The sequence below is a fragment of the Xenopus tropicalis genome, chromosome 3 (genome assembly GCF_000004195.4).
Source record: "Xenopus tropicalis strain Nigerian chromosome 3, UCB_Xtro_10.0, whole genome shotgun sequence".
Lineage (NCBI taxonomy): Eukaryota > Metazoa > Chordata > Amphibia > Anura > Pipidae > Xenopus > Xenopus tropicalis.
In genome coordinates, this window is record NC_030679.2 from 141,446,715 (window position 1) to 141,473,587 (window position 26,873).

At 41.1% G+C, this 26,873-nt stretch overlaps 2 protein-coding genes and 1 long non-coding RNA gene across 5 annotated transcripts in view; 2 read left to right on the plus strand and 1 right to left on the minus strand.

The window, feature by feature from the left end:
- Nucleotides 1-16,061, minus strand: part of LOC101734099 (complement C3) — an 83,063-nt gene extending 67,002 nt beyond the window's left edge. The window contains exon 1 of one of the 3 annotated variants that reach the window (XM_031899477.1): nucleotides 15,810-16,061. Coding sequence is in view for 1 of the 3 variants with exons in the window: in XM_031899476.1 (XP_031755336.1) it covers nucleotides 11,354-11,415 (62 nt within the window). In the remaining 2 variants the exon portion in view is untranslated. Of the gene's footprint in view, nucleotides 1-11,353; nucleotides 11,469-15,809 lie in introns of those variants that run through there. The other 2 variants (XM_031899476.1, XM_031899478.1) reach the window with 2 other exon arrangements.
- Nucleotides 2,107-3,652, plus strand: LOC116409828. Its single transcript, XR_004222111.1, has 4 exons — nucleotides 2,107-2,624; nucleotides 3,080-3,143; nucleotides 3,344-3,418; nucleotides 3,528-3,652. It is a non-coding gene; the product is annotated as an uncharacterized LOC116409828 (long non-coding RNA).
- LOC116409826 lies at nucleotides 3,844-9,092 on the plus strand. Its single transcript, XM_031899481.1, has 2 exons — nucleotides 3,844-3,873; nucleotides 3,959-9,092. Exon 2 carries the CDS (start codon nucleotides 4,642-4,644, stop codon nucleotides 8,641-8,643), a length of 4,002 nt encoding a protein of 1,333 aa, XP_031755341.1. The 5' UTR covers nucleotides 3,844-3,873; nucleotides 3,959-4,641; the 3' UTR covers nucleotides 8,644-9,092.
- Nucleotides 16,062-26,873: the final 10,812 nt, after the last annotated feature.

Sequence of the window (26,873 nt, forward strand, 5' to 3'; positions counted from 1 at the left end):
GTTATAATTCAGCTTTCTTAACAATGGCAACCAATAAAAGCACACAACGTAAAAGACGCCGTGTGCAGAAAACAGCTAGACGTTCACCCGGTGACATCTTTTAAGAGAGCAACATGGCTTTTGTACACGACAGTTCTGATGAATGTGCTAAATCTGAACTGGACATCTTTCAAATACCTCCTACACAGACAAGTATTGAAAAATCCCTATATGTAGAGTCTCAGCCCATAGCGGCACTTGCAGACAATGCGCCGCTGGAATTTTTTATATCAGGGAGTGGTGAATATTATTATGACCTAAATAACACACTCTTGTACATACTTTGTAAAATTGTTAAACAAGATAACACAGTTATAGGGGATGGGGCTCGTGTGGGCTTTATCAATTACCCTATAGCCAGTCTCTTTAACCAAGTGGATATAACTTTGGGTGATCGACTCATTTCACAATCTGATAATCTATATACTTACAGAGCTTACATTGAAACCCTCCTGAACTATAGCCCACAAACTCTATCTTCACAATTCACGGCCGGCTTATTTTATAAAGACACAGCCGGCCATCATCATGATAGGACGCCTAATGGGGAAAATACAGGATTCAACAAAAGGGCCCGGTTTACAGCCGGCTCAAAAACTGTAGAAATTATAGGGCCCATTTATGGTGATGTTTTTAATTCACCGCGCCTGATTCTGAATGGACTTGATCTCAAAATTAAACTATCCAGAAATAAAGACGCTTTTTGTCTGATGACTGCTGATGCTGAACACTATAAAGTGCAAATATTACAAGCGGCCCTCTATGTTAAAAGAGTGCAGGTCTCTCCAGCAGTCAGAATAGGCCACAGCCAAGCGCTGTTGACAACAAACGCAAAGTATGCCATTGATCGAGTTTCTCTGAAAGTATACAGTATACCTGCAGGCACAAGGATCACAAACCACGAAAATCTCTTTCTGGGGCAAATTCCTAAAATTGTAATATTAGGATTTGTGGATAATGAGGCTTTCAGTGGAAGCTACCAGAGGAATCCATTATGTTTCCATCATTATAATATAAGTCACGCGGCTTTATATGTTGACGGACAACAGGTACCTGGTGGGAGAGGATTTCAGCCTACCTTCCAAAATGACGCAGCAATTCGTGAATACATGGCCCTTGTACACCTTTCTGGCAAGCAAAAATCAGATAATGGGATTTCAGTGGATCGTGAAGAGTTTATGAATGGTTTTACTTTATTTGGATTTGATTTATCACCAGATCAAGAACCCGGAGCACATTTCTCTCTAGTAAAGACGGGCAATCTAAGAGCTGAAATAAGATTTGCAGAACCTACACCAAACACCATTAATATGATTGTATATTCTGTAAATGCAAACATTATTGAGATCAATAATAGAAGAGAAATATTGTATGACTACAATTAAAAATGAATAACTTGGAAATTACCCACATTATGAAATCAGATGCAATTGCCCAGAGAATGTTTATGGGTGTGTTTCCATGTGATTTATTACCGCGACATAAGGTCCAACAGAAGCCTGCTGCATATATTGTAAATACAGACAGTTCAGAAAAACGAGGCCGTCACTGGATCTTGATCATTTTATGTGATAATAAGAACTCTATATTTTTTGATAGCTATGGGTTATCACCAGAAAATGTTGTATTTCCTAAGGATTTTATACAATTTTTAAAAAGAAATTCTACAAGAATAACATACCAAAATAGACAGCTACAGGATACTGTTAGCTCATACTGCGGTCATTACTGTATATTCATGTTACACCATATAGCCCGTGGTGTGTCTTATAAAAATGCATTAAAATTCTTTAATAGTGATTTTAAAAGAAATGATAGAATAGTAAAACATTTTGTAAATAAACGTATGCTGTATTTAACATTTAGACTTAGACAGTGTTGTCATAACAATCAAACATGTATACCGTATTGTGAAAACACAGCTATGATCTGTAACTGATACTATTAAACTATACAATAAACTTATTTAATAATGGACAACATTTGTGTGTATTTTCTAAAGCAAAAGTGATACATGCTAGTTTGAGATGCAAAGGGGGGGGGGGAAGTGTGACCGTTTCAAATATATAATCACTAATGACAGATGTATGCCCTTTGGCCATCAGTAACTGACCAGAAACAAAAGACAAAAGCACATATGCTATATCAATTATATTGGCAATAAGTACCACATGTGTCTGGGAGATATGACCTCGGGAACTGGCCAGAAACAAAAGACAAAGCACATATGCTATATCAATTATCTAAGCACTCAGGACACTCTGTGTCTGGGGACTCTTGACCACAGGAACATGATCAGGGACAAAAGCATATACAAATTAGCAACATATGTTTAAATGGTATCTAGTCTAATTAATTATAAGTTGAGGGGGAGTGTTAAATATGGTAATATCTAAAACTTATAATTTAAGCAGACCCAATAGCAGTGCAGATAGTTTTGGGGCGTAATTTAGGCCTAGCCAATCGCAAAAACAAGGCATCTATGGGCGGTAATACAGGATGGCCATAAATACAGCGTACCATGAGACCTGGACAATACAAAAGTTTTATTCACAGAAACATTTTTCTGACGATAAAAAAACAAGGTATGTATTATTTTATATCTTTCATATTTTTATACTTGTAGATTTATATATATATATATTTTTTTTTTTAGTTATACCTTATTAATTGCTATATATATTTTTGTAATTGTTATATACAGAACATTTTAATCGCATTTATTTCTTAAAATTAATTATTATTTAGTTATTTGATGGCTTTTGTTCTATATTTTGTGCAACTAAAGCTTATTAAAATGTTATACTTTTATGTTCTGTTTATGCACATCATTTTAGTATACTCTGTAAACAGCCTGTTGTTCACACATAGAGGGCTGATGGTTTCCTAAAATTTAGACTGTTTTTTCAGACGCTTATTTTAGTATATATTATAAGGATAACGTCCCAGCGTAGATTTATAAGTCTGTTAAATTGATGTAAATAATGTTAGTATAGCTTCAATATTACATTACATTATTTGTATTGTGTTGTATTTCTAGATGTCTCAACACAGCGCTAATAGCATGTTTAACAACTTTGGGGACATTACAGATTCTCAGTTAGGTATGTTTTTACTTTATCTTTCTATGTAGCTATCTATCTATCATCTATCTATGTGTCTATCTATCTATCTATCTATCATCTATCTATCTATCTATCTATCTATCTACCTGTCTTTACTGTATGTTTGATACAGTAATCATTGTTTAATTAGTAAACTTGCTATCTTTTTTTTTTTATTTATTATTTCATTTTTGTTATAGCGGCTGTTATGGATGTTGTATTACCACCATTGCCCTATTCACAAACAGAAGATATTTTAGGACTAACAGCTAGAGGTAAGCGTACTGTATTGTTTGTACATTAATCACAGTTATTAGTATAGGGCTCAAATATAACGTATGATATCATAACCACGGCGCTTAGAAAACTATATTTTTATTTTAGACCTAAACATTCTTGACTGTGCAACTCTAAAAGAGCCCGACATTGAGATCATTGCGCATAATGTTGAGAGCCGTGCAACACACAAAAAACCATCACAGACTGAAAAAAGGGGGAAAACATTTCGTGAGTGTACATTAATAAGACATGTTGTTGCTTTGTTTTTGTTTTGTTTTGTTTTTTCACCAAGGTACCTAATTAGTTTATGATTTTGTCTCTTCAGGTAAAAAAATCAAGGCAAATAACGCATCAGAAAAGGAGAATATTCCCCCTGTAGAGCGTGTTTTGATGCCTTCAGCCCCACGTAAAGTAACCCAAACTGAAATACACAATAGAACAACTAAAACATGTAAGTACAGAACTATAGCAAACTAATCTTCTTTTAAATAGTATTTACATTTTTTTTAATTCTATTTTTTCTTGTCTCTTTACAGCTAAGAGAAGTAAAACAGGCCAGATATCTGATACAAAAGAAAGAAGAGCAACCAAAAACATCACAAATCCTGTTGTTCCTGGACTCCACAAAACAGAAGTCGTTAAATCAAAGCCATTACTAAAAAATGATTTTAATGGATCAATAAGGACCTTGCCATTGTCTCCAGTTTCTAATCTTGATGAATCTACATCACAAGCTGTCAAGGGTGGTGAGTCAGCATGTATAATACCAAGTAATGTTATCAGGTATGTTCCAAAGCAGTCTGTTATACAGAGCACACCTTTAGCTGGTAGGGGTGTAAGTAATGTGAAGAGGCAACTCACATATGAAAATACCCCACCTGCTAAACAAAAACGCGTCGCAGAAACACAAACAGAAAACAGTTTAGATGTTGCGTTACCAGCAGAAGGCCTGTATACTCACATTTTACATTTTACAGGTCTTAGAACTTGGAGTAAAAAAGTACAGAGTGCATTGAGTCATATGGGGAGTCTAAACCACAGATGGCTTAACATGGTTAATTTTTTAGGGCACCTTAACAGACAGGCCATGGCATTAGGTAGTACGGCGCCTGAAGAGTCTAAGGGTGCAGAGATAATAGCTGTTTCTGAAAAGTACACAAAATTAAGTAAGGTTCTTAAGGCTTTTGAAAAAGAAATAGGTGAAACAGCATGACTAAAAATGGTTGGTGGTGGTAGGTTAGAAAAATTTCCCAAACTGTCTGTGAACAGAACTAAAACTATCAATCGGGCTGTTAAAATGTTAATAAGTGCCAGGGCTTCTTTGAAGGCTAGGGCACATAGACGTCTTTGTTGTAACAATGCAAATCTGCATGCTACAACATCGACTTCTTTACCCATTCAATCAGGGGTCCTCAAAACACATGACACACCACACAAATCTGATAGGTTACAAATACAGGCCACGCAACAGAATAGTGGGCGCAGTAATGTACAGGACAGTGACCAAAGACTGTGTTTGGAAGCTGTTAATGCTGATCATGATCAAAATACTGGTGTATATTTAGATGCTATTTACCATCAACAGAGAGACCTAGCCAACTTTAACGGTGTTATGTATATTGACCATTTTGGATTTATAAACTTAGACAGAATACACTCATTTGTGGATGCTGTTAATGCTGTGCATTCCAGTATTCAAAATTTACTGAACAGAACCTTACCAGACATAGCACCAGGAGATTTTGTACAGTTGCGTCTTGAGGGTGGGAATGCTTTTGACCCTGTATATTCCACAAAACAGTCTAGTGAAGCTTTTAATGCTGACACTTTTTTGAATTGCATTGCGAATGCTTTACAGAGTAATGCAGAATGTCTTGCTGGCAATTCTCTAAAACTTGTGGTAGTAGTGATCAGGAATAGGCGCGGTGGTGTGAAAAAACGGTTGCGTGCAATCCCTTACAGCAAAATTATCAGTGGTAAAAAGCAATGGTTGTATGATTTTAACAATTATACTACAAATCTGTGTCTGGCAGCCAGTCTATACGCCTTGATGGATAATGATGATGTCGGTGATGCCGTTTTACTAGAACGTGCCAAACAGTTACACAGGGTTCTAGACATACCAGAGGATCAGCTAGTGTCTTTTAATGACATTGCGGAGTTTGAAAATTACTTAAACGTTAACATTAAAATTCTGTATTTCAGTCAGGGGCGCTGGCAGTTTTATCATACAGGGGCGGCATCCAGAGAAAAGATTTTATTTGTTTTACACCATGAAAACCATTATTATGGTATTAAAAATGTGAAAAGTTTTATTGGTGAGTCATACTTTTGTGAGAGATGCAATTCTGTGTATCACCACAAGAATAATCATGGCTGTCAGCAGTTTTGTAAAGCATGTCATAGAATGGATTGTAGGGATGAAATAGGTATTCAGCCTAGGTGTTTTAACTGTCGTGTGTTTTGTCGTTCAAAAGACTGTTTGGAATTGCATAGACAGCTGGCTCTTGATGACGAGAGCATTTGTAGACTTAAAACGTTTTGTGACTCCTGCTACCGATATGTGTGTAATGGGGATGAGCATAAATGTGGTGGGCTGCGCTGCAGTGTGTGTGGTGTGCGTGTTGGGAAATTTGACACACACATTTGTTACATGCAAAAGTGCAAAGCACAAAAAAGGTGTGAAAAATACATTATCTATGATTTTGAATGCATGCAGGAGACAGGCACACACATTCCAAATTACATCTATGCCGCAAACTTGCACGGTTCCCCCGCTTGGGAGTTTGAAGGTAACGACTGTGTGCAAAAATTTGTCCAGTTTTTTACTAGTGGCGTATTTGACCATTACACATTCATTGCACACAATGCAGGGAGGTACGATTCGTATTTTATTGTTCAAGAACTGATCAGGGAAAAACTCCAAATACAAATAATAAATCAAGGGGGTAAACTGTTGTGCGTAACACTACCTGATTTGAAAATGCGGTTCATAGACTCTTTAAACTTCCTGCCCATGAAGCTCAGTAAATTACCAGAAGCTATGGGCTTTTCAGGGTCCAAAGGTTATTTTCCACATTTTTTTAACACAGAGCAAAATCAAAACTATATTGGGCCCATGCCAAGCATCAAATTTTATGGTACAGATTACATGATGCCTGGTGAGAAAAATGAATTCATGACATGGTACACAGAACACAAAGATGACACATTTAATTTTCAGAAAGAACTAAAAGCATATTGCAAACAGGATGTGGAGGTTTTAAGAAAGGCCTGTGAGTGTTACAGAGACAGGATCATGGCAATGACAAAAAAGAAACGTACATATTACTGTAAGCGTAAAAAGAGGCGTGTTGTAGTCCGTAGATCTATTGATCCTTTTCAACTTGTTACACTGGCGTCTGTCTGCATGGCTATGTACAGATTTAAATTCATACCATTAAACACTATAGCCATTGTACCAGGAGACAATTACCACAAGACACAAAAACGTTTTTCTACACCGGCTATCCAGTGGCTTTTGTATGTAGCACATACAGAAAATATTCCTATACAGCATGCATTAAGGGGTGGTGAAAGGAGGGTTGGAAGGTACTTTTTGGACGGCTATGCTTTTGTTGATGGTAAGCACGTTGCTTTTGAATTTCAGGGCTGTTTTTATCATGGTTGTCCTGTTTGCTACAATGAGGCTGACTCCAATGATGTAACAAATTCAACATACGGACAATTATACTACACATTTTTGGTTAAAAAAAGATATCTGCAAGAATGTGGCTTTATAATTCGTTTGATGTGGGAGCATGAATGGCATGAAATGCTTGAAAAGGATGAACGGCTTAAAGAATTTATCCATAAAATGCAGTTTCCAATACCCCTGGATCCCCGTGATGCGCTTTATGGCGGTAGAACAAACGCTATCAAACTGTATCACAAAGTAGAGGATGGTGAAAACATAAATTATTATGATTTCACTAGCCTTTACCCCTTTGTTAATAAAACCAAGACCTATCCAGTTGGGCACCCAAAAATAATTTACGAAAATTTTGGTTACATCAAAAAATACTTTGGTCTTGCTAAGGTCAAAGTATACCCACCAAGGGATTTGTTTTTTCCAGTCTTACCTATGAAACTGAACAAAAAACTCATGTTCCCTCTCTGTTACACATGTGCTTTGAATTGTCAGGCAGAACTATGCACACACTCTGATGAGCAGCGCTCTCTGACTGGTACGTGGACGACTATGGAACTAGAGGTAGCTATAGAAAAGGGTTACAGAATAGCACAAATCTATGAGATCTGGCATTTTGACAATTCCAGCAATGACTTGTTTACACAATACATTAATCTACACCTCAGGGACAAACAAGAAGCATCAGGTTATCCAAACTGGTGTACTGATGCGGCCAAGAAAAAACAATACATTGCCGCATTTTATGAAAAAGAGGGCATACAGTTACGTGCTGATAAGATAGCCGTAAACCCTACAAAACGTCAAATTTCCAAATTATTTCTCAATTCATTGTGGGGCAAGTTTGGCCAGAGGTCTAACCTACCACACACCAGCATTGTCACAGACCCCGATGAACTTTTTAAGTTAGCATTTCTGCCTTACTATGAACTTTCTGAGGTTAATTTTATAAATGATGAGACAGCTGCTGTAAATTGGAAATACAGTAAGGAACGGTACACAATCAATAAAAACACCAACATCTTTATAGCCTGTTTTACTACAGCATATGCCAGACTAGAATTATACAAACTTCTAGACAGGCTACAAGAAAGGTGCCTCTATCATGACACAGACTCTGTTATTTTTGTGAGTAAAGAAGGTGACTGGAATCCACCACTGGGTGATTATCTGGGTGAACTGACCAGTGAGGTGCCAAATAACACACATATCACAGAATTTGTATCTGCAGGGCCCAAGACATATGGTTACAGGCTTAACACTGGTAAAACAACCTTGAAAGTGAAAGGCATAACGCTCAATGTTGCTAACACCCAGGTTATTAATTTTGACAGCCTGAAAGATCTGGTTCTGGATTACCCACACAATACAGATGTTAAGACGCAAAAGACAATAGGAACAGAACAATCTGGTATTGTCAGAAACAAGAAACGTTGGCAGATAGAGACCAGGACACTACGGAAAACACAAAAGTGTGTTTATACAAAGAGACAGCTGTCAAACGATTTTACAACATTACCTTTTGGCTACTAAATAGAGGCCATGGATACACGGCTTCAACATCCATTCTCCTGTATTTTAGCAGGACCATCAAATTCAGGGAAAAGTTATTTTGTAAAACAGCTATTAGTCAATGCTGAGACACTTTTGTCACACAAACCTGATAATATTGTTTGGTTTTATGCATGCTGGCAAAAATTGTATGATGAATTATCTTCTTCATTTCCCCATATTAGGTTTATTGAGGGTCTGCCTCAAACATTTATGGATGATGATTTGTTCCCTCCTGGTAAGGTAAATTTGACAATTGTTGATGACCTTATGGAAAGTGCTAGTGAGAATGTTGAAATAGAAAAAGCATTTACCAAGTATGTGCATCACAGAAATTTAAGTATTATGTATCTTGTGCAAAATGTGTTTTGTCAGGGTAAGAAAAGCCGGACAATAAACTTAAACACCAAATATATGGTGCTTTTTAAAAATCCGCGTGATAAGTTACAAATTATTACACTGTCACGACAAATGTACCCTGGAAAAACACGTTTCTTTTTAGAAGCTTTTGAGGATGCAACAAGTCAACCCTATGGGTATTTACTAGTTGATTTAAGATCCAACACCCCTGAGGAACTCCGGTTAAGAACGGGTCTATTCCCACCATCCCTACCAGCGGTGTACGTAGTTAAGAAAAATTGCTCTAAAAAGTAAGTTTTTTCATTGTTGTGTGCATTCTTAATACTATATGCATTGGTGGTAGGATGTCTAGCAGACTGCGTCGCAACTGGGCCCTTTTAAAAGCCCTTGTGACCGCTAGAGCATCTGATAGAAAATCTATTTTACGAAAAGCCAGTAATGATTTGATAGCCGCCATTAGTGAAATTGCTCTTAATGTGCTTAAAGGGCGAATACCTCTAAAAAAGCCCCAAAAGAGCATTCTAAAGAGGTGGCGAAAAGCTATAAAAAAACTAAGTGATAAAAAATTTCCTATCAGAGGTAAAAAACGGCTTGTGACACAGACAGGGGGTGTCATTGCTCCTCTTTTGAGTTTTGCGATTCCGTTAATAGCTAGCTTGTTTGGTAATAAGACTGCTAGCTAATCATAATGGAAAATGCTGATAAAATGTACCTGGTATCCAAGCTTGAACTTGACAGGCTAAAAAGACCCCTTCCCGCAGTACCTGACATCCGCCAGAGTGTTACACAGCGTTTAGATACTGAAATCAGTGAAATTTTACATAGGAATGACTTATCAGATGATGAAAAATTAAAAGATACACAACTGTGTTGCAGAGATACTTGGTATTTGCTAAACAGGATGCAAAGGAATTGTCAACTTTAACATTGCTAATGCCTAATAGTACACAACAAACACCAAGTGCCATCAGTAACGAAGATAATGCTGTCCCAGAAATACTAAGACATGTAAATGTCCGTTTCAAGAAAAATGCAGAACTATTGTTAAACAAACTGCGACAGGCTGGAGAAATCACATCTTGGAATGAAAGAGGGGAATTTATTTACAAAGGTAAAACCCTCCCTGGCTCCAACATGTTGGACTTGGTACGCACTACCACACAGAGTCACGGAATGATCAAAAGCAAAATGCCGCATGGCTGGGATTCTTTTATGCACGCCATGGCTGAATTAAACATCCCCTCTACAGTTGTTGGCAATTCAACTACGAGATCACTTCTGGACAATGTAAAATACAGTTACATGGGGCTTCTTCACCGCTGAACACTATGTCTCTTGGACCTTATAAAAAACAAGCTTTAACAACCGCATCACCAGGATTAACACAGGGTAGTTTACTTCCAAAGAAAAGAGGTTTCCCTTTGTTACAGACAACCTGGTTGACGCTGTAAATATTTTGTAACACTGTAAATACATGTTGTGTTTTAATGTGAATATTGATTGTATATTACATTTTTGTTTCTATTCATACTGTTTACCATTCTACTGTATGACTTGTTATTTAATAAAGAGAATTTAATGGATAAAAACGGTTGTGCTATTGTTATTTTAATAAAAGTTTAATAGAGGGCATAGCGACATGTTACAGAGAGTTTGTGCTTTTACAATATACAGCAAAAACTATAACCACACTGCGCAGAATCCTTTTTTTTTTTTTTTTTTAGTCACAGACGTGTCCGGGCATAACACTATACATGCCCGGGCATGTCCTCAATAACCATGAATCCATCCCCATTGGTTGCTCAGGGTCACGTGGTGCCGCCCCTTGAATAAGACATCCCCATTGGTTGCTCAGGGTCATGTGGTGCCGCCCTTAAATAAGCCATCCCATTGGTTGTTCAGGGTCACGTGGTGACATTCCTGTGGGGTGTACTGGGCGGGGCTCAAGCGCCGATCGATGGGTGTAGTGGGTGGGACTTAAACCGGAAGGGGCGGGACATCTGACGCATTAGACCAGAAAAGGGGCGGGGCACCTGTCACTTTACCGGAAGTGGGCGGTTTGACGAAAGGTGTAGACGCTTCACTACTCACACAGCAAAATGAGAAAGGAACGTGTTGGACAAAACAGCTTCCAATTCCATAATCCTATGATTCCAAAATACAGACAGTAAAGCTAATAATACAGACAGACAGAGAGTCGGTGCAGCAGATCTATACAGGCTAATACCTCAGACATTGGGAATATTTAGCAGAATTGCGGCAATGGAACAATACAAACACCCTAAGACAGAGAATGGACATTGGGATATGGATTTTGGGGACTTATACTCACTGTTGGGCGTAGGATCCGGCCACTAGCAAAAGCAGAGACAGGCAGAGAGTTCTACAGCCCATGGTGCAGACTGGACACTGTGCAGACTCAGTTGGATGGGGCAGTTTATATGTCTATGTGTGAGGGTCATACCCTTCAGCTCACTGCCCTATTGGTAACTGGGTGGAGCCAAAGAGATTTCCAAACTGGTAAATTTCTATAGAAAGCAGCAATTGTGTAACAGCACCGGAGATAATTTAAGGAAAATTCAAGAGGTGCAGAGATATCCCTCTTTGCATTTAACTATCTCAGTTTTTGCTGACTGAATTAAGGGATACCACAAAGCAAAGATAATGCAGATACCAAGTGGCTGCGGGCTCAGTGTTTACCTTGCCTAATACTTATAAAGGACTAAGTTATCCAATAAAACTGCAAGCCACAAGGATCGCTGGCCATACACGCAGGGATAATATCGTATGAAACGTCCGGCAAGGCACTGCGGAGCAGATTTTTTAACATTTGATTTTAATATGTGAACATTTTTTACTACTTAAGCGCTAAACTGATACCTGAGGTGTGTGGGCGGCTGCTGATTTTGCTTTTTAATTGTGATTCTTAATCTCTTTCTCCTCAACATTTATCTTAACACTATTTCCCCTCCAAGATCCTTGAGGTTTGTGGTTTTATAGGATAACTTAAGTTGGCCATACACGGGCCGATTCTAGCTGCCGATATTGGTCCCTTAGACAGGTTATCGGGCCTGCCCGACCGACATCTGGCCTGAAATTGGGCAGGTTAAAAAATTTAGTCGGATTGGGGACCACATCGGCTTGTTGATGTGGTCCCCGAACTGTCTGCACCCATTACTGTCGTTCTAATTCGATTGTTTGGCCCCAGGGCCAAACGACCGAATTAACCAAAATGACCCGATATCGCCCACCCGTAGGTGCCATACTTTGCCTACCCACAGTACATACAGTGACACAATGCTGGCACTGATCCTACAGTCTGAGGTGTGAACAGGTGAACAATGTGGGTGCTTACAGTCTGAGTCTGAGGTGTGAACAATGCAGTGGATGAACAATGCAGACACTAAAAGGTGTGAACCGTACAGGGGCTTATGTGTTTAAACAATACAGGGGTTTACAGCCTGAATCTAAGGTGTGAACAGTGTAGGGGGGCAGTTTATTTCAGTACTGATACCATTTAAAGCTTACACAAAGGTACCAGTTACAGCAGCCAGACAGGTGGGGGGGCCACCAAGGGGGGTTGTGGGCCACCAGTTGGACAGCACAGATCAACAGTATTGCTTGGGGAATTCTCTATCAGGGAATATACATAAATGGAGGGCACTCACTTAGCATGCAAAAAAACCCAGCAATGTAAGTATAGGGCACCAAAACCAGTAATTTTAAATAGAATAAAAATTGATTGTTGTTAAAAATTCTTTTGTATATTATATAAAGGACTATACTTTTTAATACTACCACTGTGCTTGTATTTCTTGTGTGCAAACCCTCATTCTATTTACAATTTAGGATTCTCTATAAGGGCACAGGAGTGCAGGACATCCTTTTACGGGAAAGATCTCTGTATTTGCACAACTGGTTTATTTTCTTCCATTGTTTGCCTTCTACAACCTTCAAGCCAAGCACTTTGGAACTGACCCTGTTACAGCAACATCTATAATCTATAATAGTTTGTGAGTGATACTCAGCGCTATAGGTGTCCTCGTGCTTTATTGCTTTCAGTCTTCAATGTAGACAATAAGCGTGGTGCTCAAATCTCCTGCTGCTTCCTCCAAAGAAAATACCCCTCTTGGATGGGTATTAAAACATGTGCAGACCCAATGTTTCCCAATTTGGGAAAGCAATTGCTCCTGATGAAGCGTGGCGGAGACGTGAAACGTGTAGAGCTATTTGTGATACATTTTGTTCTTATCCAGATACTGTAAATAGCCTGTACTGCAGCAGGACTATTTTTAATAAAGGGTATTACACTATATTCTGTTTTTATCTTTTGCTTTCCCAAATTGAATGGAGATCTTGAACCTACCTCTATCAACAGTGGATTTCATTTATCTCTGCATATCTTAATTACCATCTGGTGAGTGTGCAACTACACCACACTGCGATTTGTAGATTTTATGTGCACATTGCTATTATTTGGAGTTATAGGCATAACTCTTTCATTTCAGTTTCATTAACTTTTGAAACATATTGCACTATTTGGTATTTTTACTCTTTATTTTCCATGCACTTCCAACACATTGGGTCTGCACATCTATAATCACAGAAGCTGGCTCATATAGACAGGTGGAACACCCTGGCAGTGTTTGCAGTCTATGGAAAACATTGTGTATGCCTAAATTTGCACACAGTGGGCAAATACAGATTGGTCAGACTGAACTAATAGTCTCTGTATGCACAGAAGCACCTCTTTTGCACTAGGTGGTGTGTGATATAAACTGTGTGCCCTAGCTGCATCTGAGAGAGGCAACTGCGCAATTGTCTGTGTTATAACCGTGCCATGGATCTCGATTATTTCTGTAATCAGATTGGTTAGTAAATGTCAGTTGTGCCCATTTGTTTGCACAACATTATCCGTATGTATTCAGCCATCTTGCAGTGATGTGTGGCCCTTCCAACAACAGAGCTTGTTCTGCATATCTGATATATTTGACTTTATGATCATAAATGCACGTATGTCTTTTTACACAAAACTAGCACATCTTTGCTATAATGATCCATTTCACATTGCCCCTCCCCTTCTCTACCTCACCCCTCCCCCGTTTCCCCTCCCCTGGTTAAAAAATACAAGACACGTAAAACCCCTCACAAAAAACTAATAATCAGTGATCAGCCTCTTTGAAATGTTTAAATACCTGCCACTCCTGTTGCTCAGAGGTTAATAGTAAAGGTGGCCATACACGGGCAGATTTTAGCTGCTGATTTGGGTCCTTTAAGCTGGCCATACACGTGGCGATCTGACGATGTTTCGTGCGACCATCGGTCAGATCCGCCACACACCATTCAGGGCTGAATCGGCAGGTAAGGAGGTAGAAACAATAGGATTTCTACCTCCTTCTGTCGATTCAGCGCTGAAGAGAGAATTTTGGTCAGGCGCCTTCTATGGCGCCCGATCAAAATTTTCAATCTGGTCCGATCGGCGAGTCGGCCGATATCAGCAGTCTCCTGCAATATCGCTTGACTCGCCGACATACCATACACGCACAAAATATTGTACGAAACAAGGTTTCGTACGATATTATCGGTGTGTGTATGGCCACCTTTAGACTGATTTGGCAGCTTATCTGCCTGTGTATGGGCACCAATGACGGGCCTATCCGACTGACAGCTGGCTTCAATTGTCCAGATCTCGATTGGGCAGGTTAGATTTTCTGTCAGATCAGGGACCGCACCGGCTCCACCTATGCCCGTCGTTGGGCCAAACGATGAATTAGCCTGATATTGTGTAAATGTCACTGAAGATGTGTGAGATGGAAAATGGCTGCTGGGTGAAAGCTGCTTTTTGTTTTAGGAAAATATGATGTCGCTGTTGAACGGAGGGGATATATCCAATACAAAGGGTGTGGTTTGGGTGGGGGAGATGTGCCCAACTTATATACATGGTAGGAAAATGTAGGGTTTACATGTCTGTTGAATGTATGTATGTATGTATGTATAACTTTATTTATAAAGCGCCACAAGGGTACGCAGCGCTGTACAAACTTACAAAATTACAGGGAGGACAAGTGTTATAATAATAAATAAATACAATAAATATATATATAAATACACAGGGAGTAAGTGCCATGTGGTATGAGACACAGTAGGAAAGAGGTCCCTGCCCCGTAGAGCTTACAATATAAGTTGATTACTGTTAAGTACTGTTTAGTAATAATTGTATGACATAAGACTTTTTCTTCTTTCTACCAAGAATCACGCGTTTGCGCATCCTTTTAGCTCACATAAGGAGCACTGTATGTGTCGCCCCTAAATTTGTTCCCCCCTAGGCCCAGGCCTTTGTGGCCTCGCCACGAATCCAAGTCTGATTCAATGCAGTGAATGTCCTGAGTTGTAGCTTCTAGTTCTGTCTAGCTTCTGGATTGTTCTCTCTCAGTTCCAAGCAAGTAGCCGTTTAGCTGCGGTGAGTATTGCGCTAATTTCTGGACGTGATTTTTGAGCGTTAGAGATGGGAGACCCAGTAAGAATGTTAATGGGCCTAACTGTAATGGTTGTAAAAGAGATAACACTGCTGTCCAATAGTCTCTTATGACAGGGCAGCTCCACAATATGTGGTGTATTGTGCCTTCCTCTCCATATTGTCTCCAGCATGTGGAGGGGGAGGATATATAGTGTGAAGCCTTATGGGCACAGGCGGATAATAAGGCTAAGGTAGGCTCAGCCTCCCCAAACCTGCTTGGCACATTAGAAAATAAACCTCACTCTGTACTTGACTCTCTCTGCGCTGTTACCTTTACATCTGTGTAGGTTCATGCATCCCTGCAAGCTCTGGCAATCAGCTGCACTCTGATTGGATCTTTCTTCTTGTGGCTTCTACAATCAGAGTGCAGCTCTCCTGACAGACAGTGAAACTGACCAATCAAGCCACAGATGCAGGCAGGGCTGGGGAGAGGAAGACACTGCAGAAATGAAGACTGATATGAAGGTTTTGCAGGCTGCAAACTTTACCTCAGAACAGGGTTGCCAGGTTGGTGGTTTTCCCGCCAAATTGGGCTGCTAGTTTTTGGAGCCTTGGTGGGTTTGTAGTTTGGAAACTAACCAAAGTTTTTTTTTTCCTAGTGTGCCTGTTCCTCTGCATGCTGGGTAATGTAGTTTGTATCTAACAATTAGGCTACAGCTAGGGTTAATATAAAACTACAATACCCAGCATGCAATGGGACAGTATAGACAGAGCCTCCATTTTGTATTCCTTTTTGCTCTTTCAGGCTCAACCTGTATGTTCTACCCCCTGCTCTATAGGGTATGTGATTGTACTGTTACTTTCTACTGAGATGTGGGGCAGTTCTACCCCCTGCTCCCTGCTCTATAGGGTATGTGATTGTACTGTTACTTTCTACTGGGATGTGGGGCAGTTCTACCCCCTGCTCTATAGGGTATGTGATTGTACTGTTACTTTCTACTGGGATGTGGGGCAGTTCTACCCCCTGCTCCCTGCTCTATAGGGTATGTGATTGTACTGTTACTTTCTACTGGGATGTGGGGCAGTTCTACCCCCTGCTCTATAGGGTATGTGATTGTACTGTTACTTTCTACTGGGATGTGGGGCAGTTCTACACCCTGCTCCCTGCTCTATAGGGTATGTGATTGTACTGTTACTTTCTACTGGGATGTGGGGCAGTTCTACCCCCTGCTCCCTGCTCTATAGGGTATGTGATTGTACCGTTACTTTCTACTGGGATGTGGGGCAGTTCTACCCCCTGCTCCCTGCTCTATAGGGTATGTGATTGTACCGTTACTTTCTACTGGGATGTGGGGCAGTTCTACCCCCTGCTCTATAGGGTATGTGATTGTACTGTTACTTTCTACTGGGATGTGGGGCAGTTCTACCCCCTGCTCTATAGGGTATGTGATTGTACTGTTACTTTCTACTGGGATGTGGGGCAGTTCTACCCCCTGCTCTATAGGGTATGTGATTGTACTGTTACTTTCTACTGGGATGTGGGGCAGTTCTACACCCTGCTCCCTGCTCTATAGGGTATGTGATTGTACTGTTACTTTCTACTGGGATGTGGGGCAGTTCTACCCCCTGCTCTATAGGGTATGTGATTGTAATGTTACTTTCTACTGGGATGTGGGGCAGTTCTACCCCCTGCTCTATAGGGTATGTGATTGTACCGTTACTTTCTACTGGGATGTGGGGCAGTTCTACCCCCTGCTCTATAGGATATGTGATTGTACCGTTACTTTCTACTGGGATGTGGGGCAGTTCTACCCCCTGCTCCCTGCTCTATAGGGTATGTGATTGTACCGTTACTTTCTACTGGGATGTGGGGCAGTTCTACACCCTGCTCCCTGCTCTATAGGGTATGTGATTGTACTGTTACTTTCTACTGGGATGTGGGGCAGTTCTACCCCCTGCTCTATAGGGTATGTGATTGTACTGTTACTTTCTACTGGGATGTGGGGCAGTTCTACCCCCTGCTCTATAGGGTATGTGATTGTACTGTTACTTTCTACTGGGATGTGGGGCAGTTCTACACCCTGCTCCCTGCTCTATAGGGTATGTGATTGTACCGTTACTTTCTACTGGGATGTGGGGCAGTTCTACCCCCTGCTCCCTGCTCTATAGGGTATGTGATTGTACTGTTACTTTCTACTGGGATGTGGGGCAGTTCTACCCCCTGCTCTATAGGGTATGTGATTGTACTGTTACTTTCTACTGGGATGTGGGGCAGTTCTACCCCCTGCTCTATAGGGTATGTGATTGTACTGTTACTTTCTACTGGGATGTGGGGCAGTTCTACCCCCTGCTCTATAGGGTATGTGATTGTACTGTTACTTTCTACTGGGATGTGGGGCAGTTCTACCCTCTGCTCCCTGCTCTATAGGGTATGTGATTGTACTGTTACTTTCTACTGGGATGTGGGGCAGTTCTACACCCTGCTCCCTGCTCTATAGGGTATGTGATTGTGCTATTACTTTCTACTGGGATGTGGGGCAGTTCTGCAGTTGGCCCTTAAGCTATAACTCTCAGGATATATTGGGGCTGCTGAGAGTTGTAGTTTAACGCACCCATATGTATATCATGTCTGGGGTTAATGCAACATTCTGTAGTGACTTCCCAGCTGGACTGGGCACAGGGGGCAGGGAATTATCAGCCATCCCAGCAACTGGGTAGTGACTATAAGCTTTAAAAAGGCAGGTTTTACAATATATACTTTAATTTTTTAGAATTTTTTTTCATTGCACATATTGGGCTATTTTTGGGTTGCTTTCAAAGTGGCTTTTGGCTAGTTTTGGGCTGGTTTTAGAACTGACTTAGTCATACCCCCCAACAGGTAGAGGGCCACACAGGGGGGATGGGTTGTGGGCCACCAGTTGGACAGCACTGATCTAGAGTATTGCTTGGGGGATTCTCTATAAGGGCACATACATACATGTAGGGCACTCACTTAGCATGCAAAAAACCCCAGCAATGTAAGTATTTGGTGCAAAAAACCCCAAAAACAGTACCCCCATATAGGGCACCAAAACCAGTCATTTTAAAAATTGATTGTTGTTAAAAATTCTTTTGTATATTATATAAAGGACTATACTTTTTAATACTACCACTGTGCTGCTTGTATTTCTTGTGTGCAAACCCTCATTCTATTTACAATTTAGGATTCTCTATAAGGGCACAGGAGTGCAGGGCATCCTTTTACGGGAAAGATCTCTGTATTTGCACAACTGGTTTATTTTCTTCCATTGTTTGCCTTCTACAACCTTCAAACCAAGCACTTTGGAACTGATCCTGTTGCAGCAACATCTATAATCACAGAAGCTGGCTCATATAGACAGGTGGAACACCCTGGCAGTGTTTGCAGTCTATGGAAAATATTGTGTATGCCTAAATTTGCTTGCAGTGGGCAAATACAGACTGCGGTCTTTGCATGTGTGGCTCTTCCAACAACAGAGCTTGTTCTGCATATCTGATATATTTGACTTTATGACCATAAATGCACGTATGTCTTTTTACACAAAACTAGCACATCTTTGCTAAAATGATCCATTTCACATTGCCCCTCCCCTTCTCTACCTCACCCCTCCCCTCCCAATACCGCTCCAACTGTCCCGCTTTTGGTAGCGCATCCCGCTGTCCCGGATAGTTCCATGAATGTGCTGCATTTCTGTAATGCGGGACATTCATGGAACTATCCCTGATTGCGGGAATGCGCTGGCTGTAGTCAGGCGTTCCTCTTCTGCAGCGGGTCCTTGTTCGGCAGTGCCAGGCCCTTTTATAAGGTTATTGACGTCACACGCACGCACACACGCATGGGTGCAACCTTATAAAAAGTCCTGGCTCCGCCGAACAAGGAGCCGCATATAGAGAGGAGCCGCTGCAGCAGCAGCATGTATGGAGGCTCTGTGTATTGGGGGGGGTACTGTGTATTGGGGGGATACTGTGTAATGGGGGGTACTGTGCATGGCGGGTACTGTGTATGGGGGGTTACTGTGTATGGGGGGACACTGTGTGGGGGGGGCTACTGTGTATGGGGGACACCTGTGTATGGGGGGCAAAGCTGATACATAGTTATAACTCACTTATAACTGACTGCCTTCTCTCTATATTTGTATTTATATGTAGGAGTTGCTATATTGTTTTCCTTAGGTAGTACAGTATGAGGCTATAGCACATTTGTGTCTGATCCCATCATTTCATCTATATAAAAGGAGTATTTTAAAAAAAAATGTGGTGTGGTAATTGGGGCGTGGCCACAAAAGTGGGCGTGGTAAAAAAAAATTGCCGCTCTGCGCACACCAAATCTTTTTGTCCCTCTTTTAATTTTTCAAATGTTGGGAGGTGTGCCCCCCCCCCAGTTTCCCCTGCCCTGGTTAAAAAGTACAAGACACGTAAAAACCCTAACAAAAAACTAATAATCAGTGATCAGCCTCTTTGAAACGTTTAAATACCTGCCACTCCTGTTGCTCAGAGGTTAATAGTAAAGGAGGCCATACACGGGCAGATTTTAGCTGCTGATTTGGGTCCTTTAGACTGATTTGGCAGCTTATCTGCCTGTGTATGGGCACCAATGACGGGCCTATCCATAGGCGGATTTTCAATAAGGCTTGGGGAGGCTAAGCCTCCCCAAACTTGATTTGGCACCTTAAAACCTGGCTCCGTTTCTGCTGCCCTGCAAATCTCGGGGTTCTGCAGAAATCAGCTGTGCAAAATCTCCCGATCCCTGTCTGCACCTGCGTCTTGATTGGTCAATTTTACTGCCTGTCAAGAAAACTGTGCTCTGATTAGAGAATCCACAAGAAGAAAGATCCAATCAGAGCACAGCTTTCTTGACAGGCAGTAAAATTGACCAATCAAGGCGCAGATGCAGACAGGGATCGGGAGATTTTGCAAATTGGAGCCAGTGCACAACTTTGAACTTTTGCGGCAGTTTTCATCCCACAGGTACTATACACAAGTAACTATACTGTATATGTTCTAAAGGCTGACCCACTAGCTGAAATTAAATTGTTTTTTGTCACCTGACATCTATAATATCCCTATCCCCTACCCTAACAGATGGAGGGTAAGTTAACTTTCCCCCCTGACAAAGCTCATTGTGCTTTTATATATTTGTTATGGTTTTTTGCACTTTCTATTTTTCTTTTACTTTAGTCATTGTTTTTTTCATGCCTAGTTAGTTACAGTGGGGCCAATGCTGTGTATCCGTTCCAGTGTTATAGTGCCAGGGCCGGAATATCTGCCATCTGTACCCACTGCTTCTCATGGCATATAATGTGCTGGTTTTGTATATATAGACTGCGTCTCACTGTATATAACGTGTCTGGGATGTCAGTACCTGCTGCCTCTCTCTATAAAGCTAACTTAAACACATCTAAAGGGGAGGTTCACTTTTAAGTTAATTTGTAGTATGTTATAGAATGGCCTATTCCTAGCAACTTTGCAATTGGTCTTCCTAGTTAATTTTTTATAGTTTTTGAATAATTTGCCTTTCGCTTCTGCCTCTTTCCAGCTTTCAAATGAGGGTCACTGACCAAAAAGTATTGCTCTGTGAGGCTACAGTTTTATTTTTCCATGCAGGCCCCTTAACTATTCATATTCCCATCTCTTGTTTAAACCACTACCTGGTAAATAAGACCCTAGCAACCAGATAGCTGCTGAAATACCAAATGGAGAGCTGCTGAACAATAAGCTAAATAACCGAAAAACTATTAAAAATAAAAGATGACCAATTGCAAATTGTCTCAGAATATCAATGTCTAGATCATGTTAAAGTTAATTTAAAGGTGAACTACCCCTTGAAGCTAACTGATCACAAACACAAATGTATAGAGAACCCCTAACAGAGGAGCACATATGAATACTTTTACATCCTAAGCATTTTAGGGTTAAAAGCACCCCCACCCGCACTTTTGCACAGTATCCCTGGGAGTCAGTGGGAACCGCAAGAGGTAGTTGGGAGGTTAATTTTTTACACCAGCAGCGAATCAACTACGTCTCACATTAGCTATAGGTCGGACTGTGTATATTTAGCCTCCCCAAACAAAAAAGTCACCCTCCACCTATGGGCCTATCCGACTGACAGCTGGCTTCAATTGTCCAGATCTCGATTGGGCAGGTTAGGTTTTCTGTCAGATCAGGGGCCGCACCGGCTCCACCTATGCCCGTCGTTGGGCCAAACGATGAATTAGCCTGATATTGTGTAAATGTCACTGAAGATGTGTGAGAGGGAAAATGGCTGCTGGGAGAAAGCTGCTTTTTGTTTTAGGAAAATGTGATGTCGCTGTTGAACGGAGGGGATATATCCAATACAAAGGGTGTGTCCCAGCAAGTAGCCGTTTAGCTGCGGTGAGTATTGCGCTAATTTCTGGATGTGATTTTTGAGCTTTAGAGATGGGAGACCCAGTAAGAATGTTAATGGGCCTAACTGTAATGGTTGTAAAAGAGATAACACTGCTGTCCAATAGTCTCTTATGACAGGGCAGCTCCACAATATGTGGTGTATTGTGCCTTCCTCTCCACATTGTCTCCAGCATGTGGAGGGGGAGGATATATAGTGTGAAGCCTTATGGGCACAGGCGGATAATAAGGCTAAGGTAGGCTCAGCCTCCCCAAACCTGCTTGGCACATTAGAAAATAAACCTCACTCTGTACTTGACTCTCTCTGCGCTGTTACCTTTACATCTGTGTAGGTTCATGCATTCCTGCAAGCTCTGGCAATCAGCTGCACTCTGATTGGATCTTTCTTCTTGTGGCTTCTACAATCAGAGTGCAGCTCTCCTGACAGACAGTGAAACTGACCAATCAAGCCACAGATGCAGGCAGGGCTGGGGAGAGGAAGACACTGCAGAAATGAAGACTGATATGAAGGTTTTGCAGGCTGCAAACTTTACCTCAGAACAGGGTTGCCAGGTTGGTGGTTTTCCCGCCAAATTGGGCTGCTAGTTTTTGGAGCCTTGGTGGGTTTGTAGTTTGGAAACTAACCAAAGTTTTTTTTTTCCTAGTGTGCCTGTTCCTCTGCATGCTGGGTAATGTAGTTTGTATCTAACAATTAGCCTACAGCTAGGGTTAATATAAAACTACAATACCCAGCATGCAATGGGACAGTATAGACAGAGCCTCCATTTTGTATTCCTTTTTGCTTTTTCAGGCTCAACCTGTATGTTCTACCCCCTGCTCTATAGGGTATGTGATTGTACTGTTACTTTCTACTGGGATGTGGGGCAGTTCTACCCCCTGCTCCCTGCTCTATAGGGTATGTGATTGTACTGTTACTTTCTACTGGGATGTGGGGCAGTTCTACCCCCTGCTCCCTGCTCTATAGGGTATGTGATTGTACTGTTACTTTCTACTGGGATGTGGGGCAGTTCTACCCCCTGCTCCCTGCTCTATAGGGTATGTGATTGTACTGTTACTTTCTACTGGGATGTGGGGCAGTTCTACCCCCTGCTCTATAGGGTATGTGATTGTACCGTTACTTTCTACTGGGATGTGGGGCAGTTCTACCCCCTGCTCTATAGGGTATGTGATTGTACCGTTACTTTCTACTGGGATGTGGGGCAGTTCTACCCCCTGCTCCCTGCTCTATAGGGTATGTGATTGTACTGTTACTTTCTACTGGGATGTGGGGCAGTTCTACCCCCTGCTCTATAGGGTATGTGATTGTACCGTTACTTTCTACTGGGATGTGGGGCAGTTCTACCCCCTGCTCCCTGCTCTATAGGGTATGTGATTGTACCGTTACTTTCTACTGGGATGTGGGGCAGTTCTACCCCCTGCTCCCTGCTCTATAGGGTATGTGATTGTACCGTTACTTTCTACTGGGATGTGGGGCAGTTCTACCCCCTGCTCTATAGGGTATGTGATTGTACTGTTACTTTCTACTGGGATGTGGGGCAGTTCTACCCCCTGCTCTATAGGGTATGTGATTGTACCGTTACTTTCTACTGGGATGTGGGGCAGTTCTACCCCCTGCTCTATACGGTATGTGATTGTACTGTTACTTTCTACTGGGATGTGGGGCAGTTCTACCCCCTGCTCTATAGGGTATGTGATTGTACTGTTACTTTCTACTGGGATGTGGGGCAGTTCTACCCCCTGCTCTATAGGGTATGTGATTGTACTGTTACTTTCTACTGGGATGTGGGGCAGTTCTACCCCCTGCTCTATAGGGTATGTGATTGTACCGTTACTTTCTACTGGGATGTGGGGCAGTTCTACCCCCTGCTCTATAGGGTATGTGATTGTACTGTTACTTTCTACTGGGATGTGGGGCAGTTCTACCCCCTGCTCTATAGGGTATGTGATTGTACTGTTACTTTCTACTGGGATGTGGGGCAGTTCTACCCCCTGCTCTATAGGGTATGTGATTGTACTGTTACTTTCTACTGGGATGTGGGGCAGTTCTACCCCCTGCTCCCTGCTCTATAGGGTATGTGATTGTACTGTTACTTTCTACTGGGATGTGGGGCAGTTCTGCAGTTGGTCCTTAACCCTTTTAGTGCCACAGGACGTAGAATCTATGTCCTGTCTATCAAAGTACCTAAGTGCCACAGAAAGTAGATTCTACGTCCTGCTGCACTTCCGGTTTTGGGAGCGGAGGAACGGCTTTTCAAGCCGTTCCTTCACTCCCCACTCGTTCCCCAGCCTCCAGACAACAGTCGGGGGGGGGGGAACGAGTGGCCCCTGGGTCGCGATCGCCCAGGGGCCCCATAGAAAGTACCTGCAATCCTCGTGGCTTTCTGTGCAGCTCCTCTCCCTTCTGCAGCTTGCCCCTCTGGCCCCCCTGCTTCCTGCCCCGCCCCCTCACATGAGCTGATGCTGCTGTGCCAGATTGTGTTTCTCCTGCAGATCCTCACCTAGACCTCAAGTAAGTGGCAAATACACACACAAACACACAATCACACACTTATTACACTAATACACACTTATACTCACACTTACACACACACACATGCATTTTTGGGAGGTTTTCACACATTCATCACTTACAGCACTTAGAGAAAACTCACACTTGCTTGCACACTCACACACATGGACACAAAACACATTTTACCTAATGTACACACACATTTACACACTTATGTAATTTTGTAAAAAATTTTTTCTAATCGCATCGTTTTTATTCTTGCCTGAAAAAAATGTTTTATTGTCATTGCGGATAGTGTATTCGCTAACCGCACTGCGCAATACCTTTTGTGTATTATTTTGGTGTTTCTACTACATTTTCTGTGATTTTGGTGCATTTTTGGGTATTTTACTGCATGTTTAGACATTTTTTAGCATTTTCAGTTATGCATAGTTGTTGTTTGCTTGACTTTGTCTGTAAAACTTATTTGCCCTAGCCAAAATACTCAAACTGTTATTCTGCCCGCAGATATTATTAGGCAAAAAAATAATGATTTTAGTGATTTTTTTCTTATTTTTATCAATTTTATTGCTTTTTACATTGTTCTTTGTTACTTGTCTTTGCACATGGACTTTTTGTCTGCTGTATTTCAATTTGACATCCTCTGTACCCCACATAGTTTGGTAAATCTATTCATATTGGGCATCAAACTGTTCAGTAGACCCCTGGCATTCATATTTAGAATGTTTTATGTTGATACGGTACAAAATGTGGGGGTAAATAATGGGGTAAAATGCAAGCTTTGTGACAATTTTCAGAAATGTCATAAAAACCGTTCTGTTTAGCATAGCTTTGTAGTTTGGTAGTTTGCAGTAGAAAGATGTATTTACCCATTTTTGTTTTGTCAGAATGTGTACTTTCAGAAAATATATGGTTTTCTAGGGTCTCTTTACTGTTATGGGGTCATATGGCACATAATACACATACCGGGTGCAAAAACTGCATGAGCCGAAGCATCTTATGTGAAAATTCATATGCACTATTTTTACTTGGGTGCCCCTGTACCCCACATAGTTTGGTAAATCTATGCATATAGGGCATCAAACTGTTCAGTAGACCCCTGGCGTTCATATTTAGAATGTTTTATGTTGATACGGTACAAAATGTGGGGGTACATAATGGGGTAAAATGCAAGCTTTGTGACAATTTTCAGAAATGTCATAAAAACCGTTCTGTTTAGCATAGCTTTGTAGTTTGGCAGTTTGCAGTAGAAAGATGTATTTACCAATTTTTGTTAATTCAGAATGTTTACTTTCGGAAAATATATGGTTTTCTAGGGTCTCCTTACTGTTATGGGGTCGTATGGCACATAATACACATACCGGGTGCAAAAACTGCATGAGCCGGAGCGTCTTATGTGAAAATTCATATGCACTAGTTTTACTTGGGTGCCCCTGTACCCCACATAGTTTGGTAAATCTATTCATATTGGGCATCAAACTTTTCAATAGACCCCTGGCGTTCATATTTAGAATGTTTTATGTTGATACGGTACAAAATGTGGGGTACATAATGGGGTAAAATGCAAGCTTTGTGACGATTTTCAGAAATGTAAAAAAAAATGTTTTGTTTAGCAGAGCTTTGTAGTTTGGTAGTTTGCAGTAGAAAGATGTATTAACCCATTTTTGTTTTGTCAGATTGTGTACTTTTGGAAAATGTATAGTTTTCTAGGGTCTCCTTACTGTTAGGGGGTCTTATGCTGCATAATGCACATGCCAGTAGCTTATATTGCAGTGTATACACTTTGTATGCACTAACTTCCTTTTGGGGTCTCTAAATGCCAAATACATCGGTGATCCTATGCACAATGGGCATCAAACTGTTCAGTGGCCCCTTGGCTTTCATATTTAGGGTGTGTTCTTTTGGTACCTAATGTTATGTGGGAGTTAAGGTGCTTGAAAGTGGAAGATTTGATGTGATTTTCAGGTATTTCATCAAAACCAACAATTTTGGGAAAGCATTGCGACTCTGTAGTTTGGAGTAGAAAGACATGGGTACCAATTTTGAATTCGCCCAAATGTGTACTTTCCAAAAATATATGGTTTTGGGGGTCAATGTATTTTTTTGTGTTTTTACCACTCAGAAAATGCAGTAAACGTGTAAACCTCCGGGGCAATCTCTATGCACTAACTTCCTTATGGGGTCTCTAAATGCCAGATACAGTGCTGATCCTATGCACAATGGGCATCAAACTGTTCAGTGGCCCCTTGGCTTTCATATTTAGGGTGTGTTCTTTTGGTACCTAATGTTATGTGGGAGTTAAGGTGCTTGAAAGTGGAAGATTTGATGTGATTTTCAGGTATTTCATCAAAACCAACAATTTTGGGAAAGCATTGCGACTCTGTAGTTTGGAGTAGAAAGACATGGGTACCAATTTTGAATTCGCCCAAATGTGTACTTTCCAAAAATATATGGTTTTGGGGGTCAATGTATTTTTTTGTGTTT

Excerpts from the sequence above, each read along its gene's own strand:
- LOC116409826 (XM_031899481.1), top strand. The coding sequence starts at position 4,642 with ATGGTTGGTGGTGGTAGGTTAGAAAAATTTCCCAAACTGTCTGTGAAC.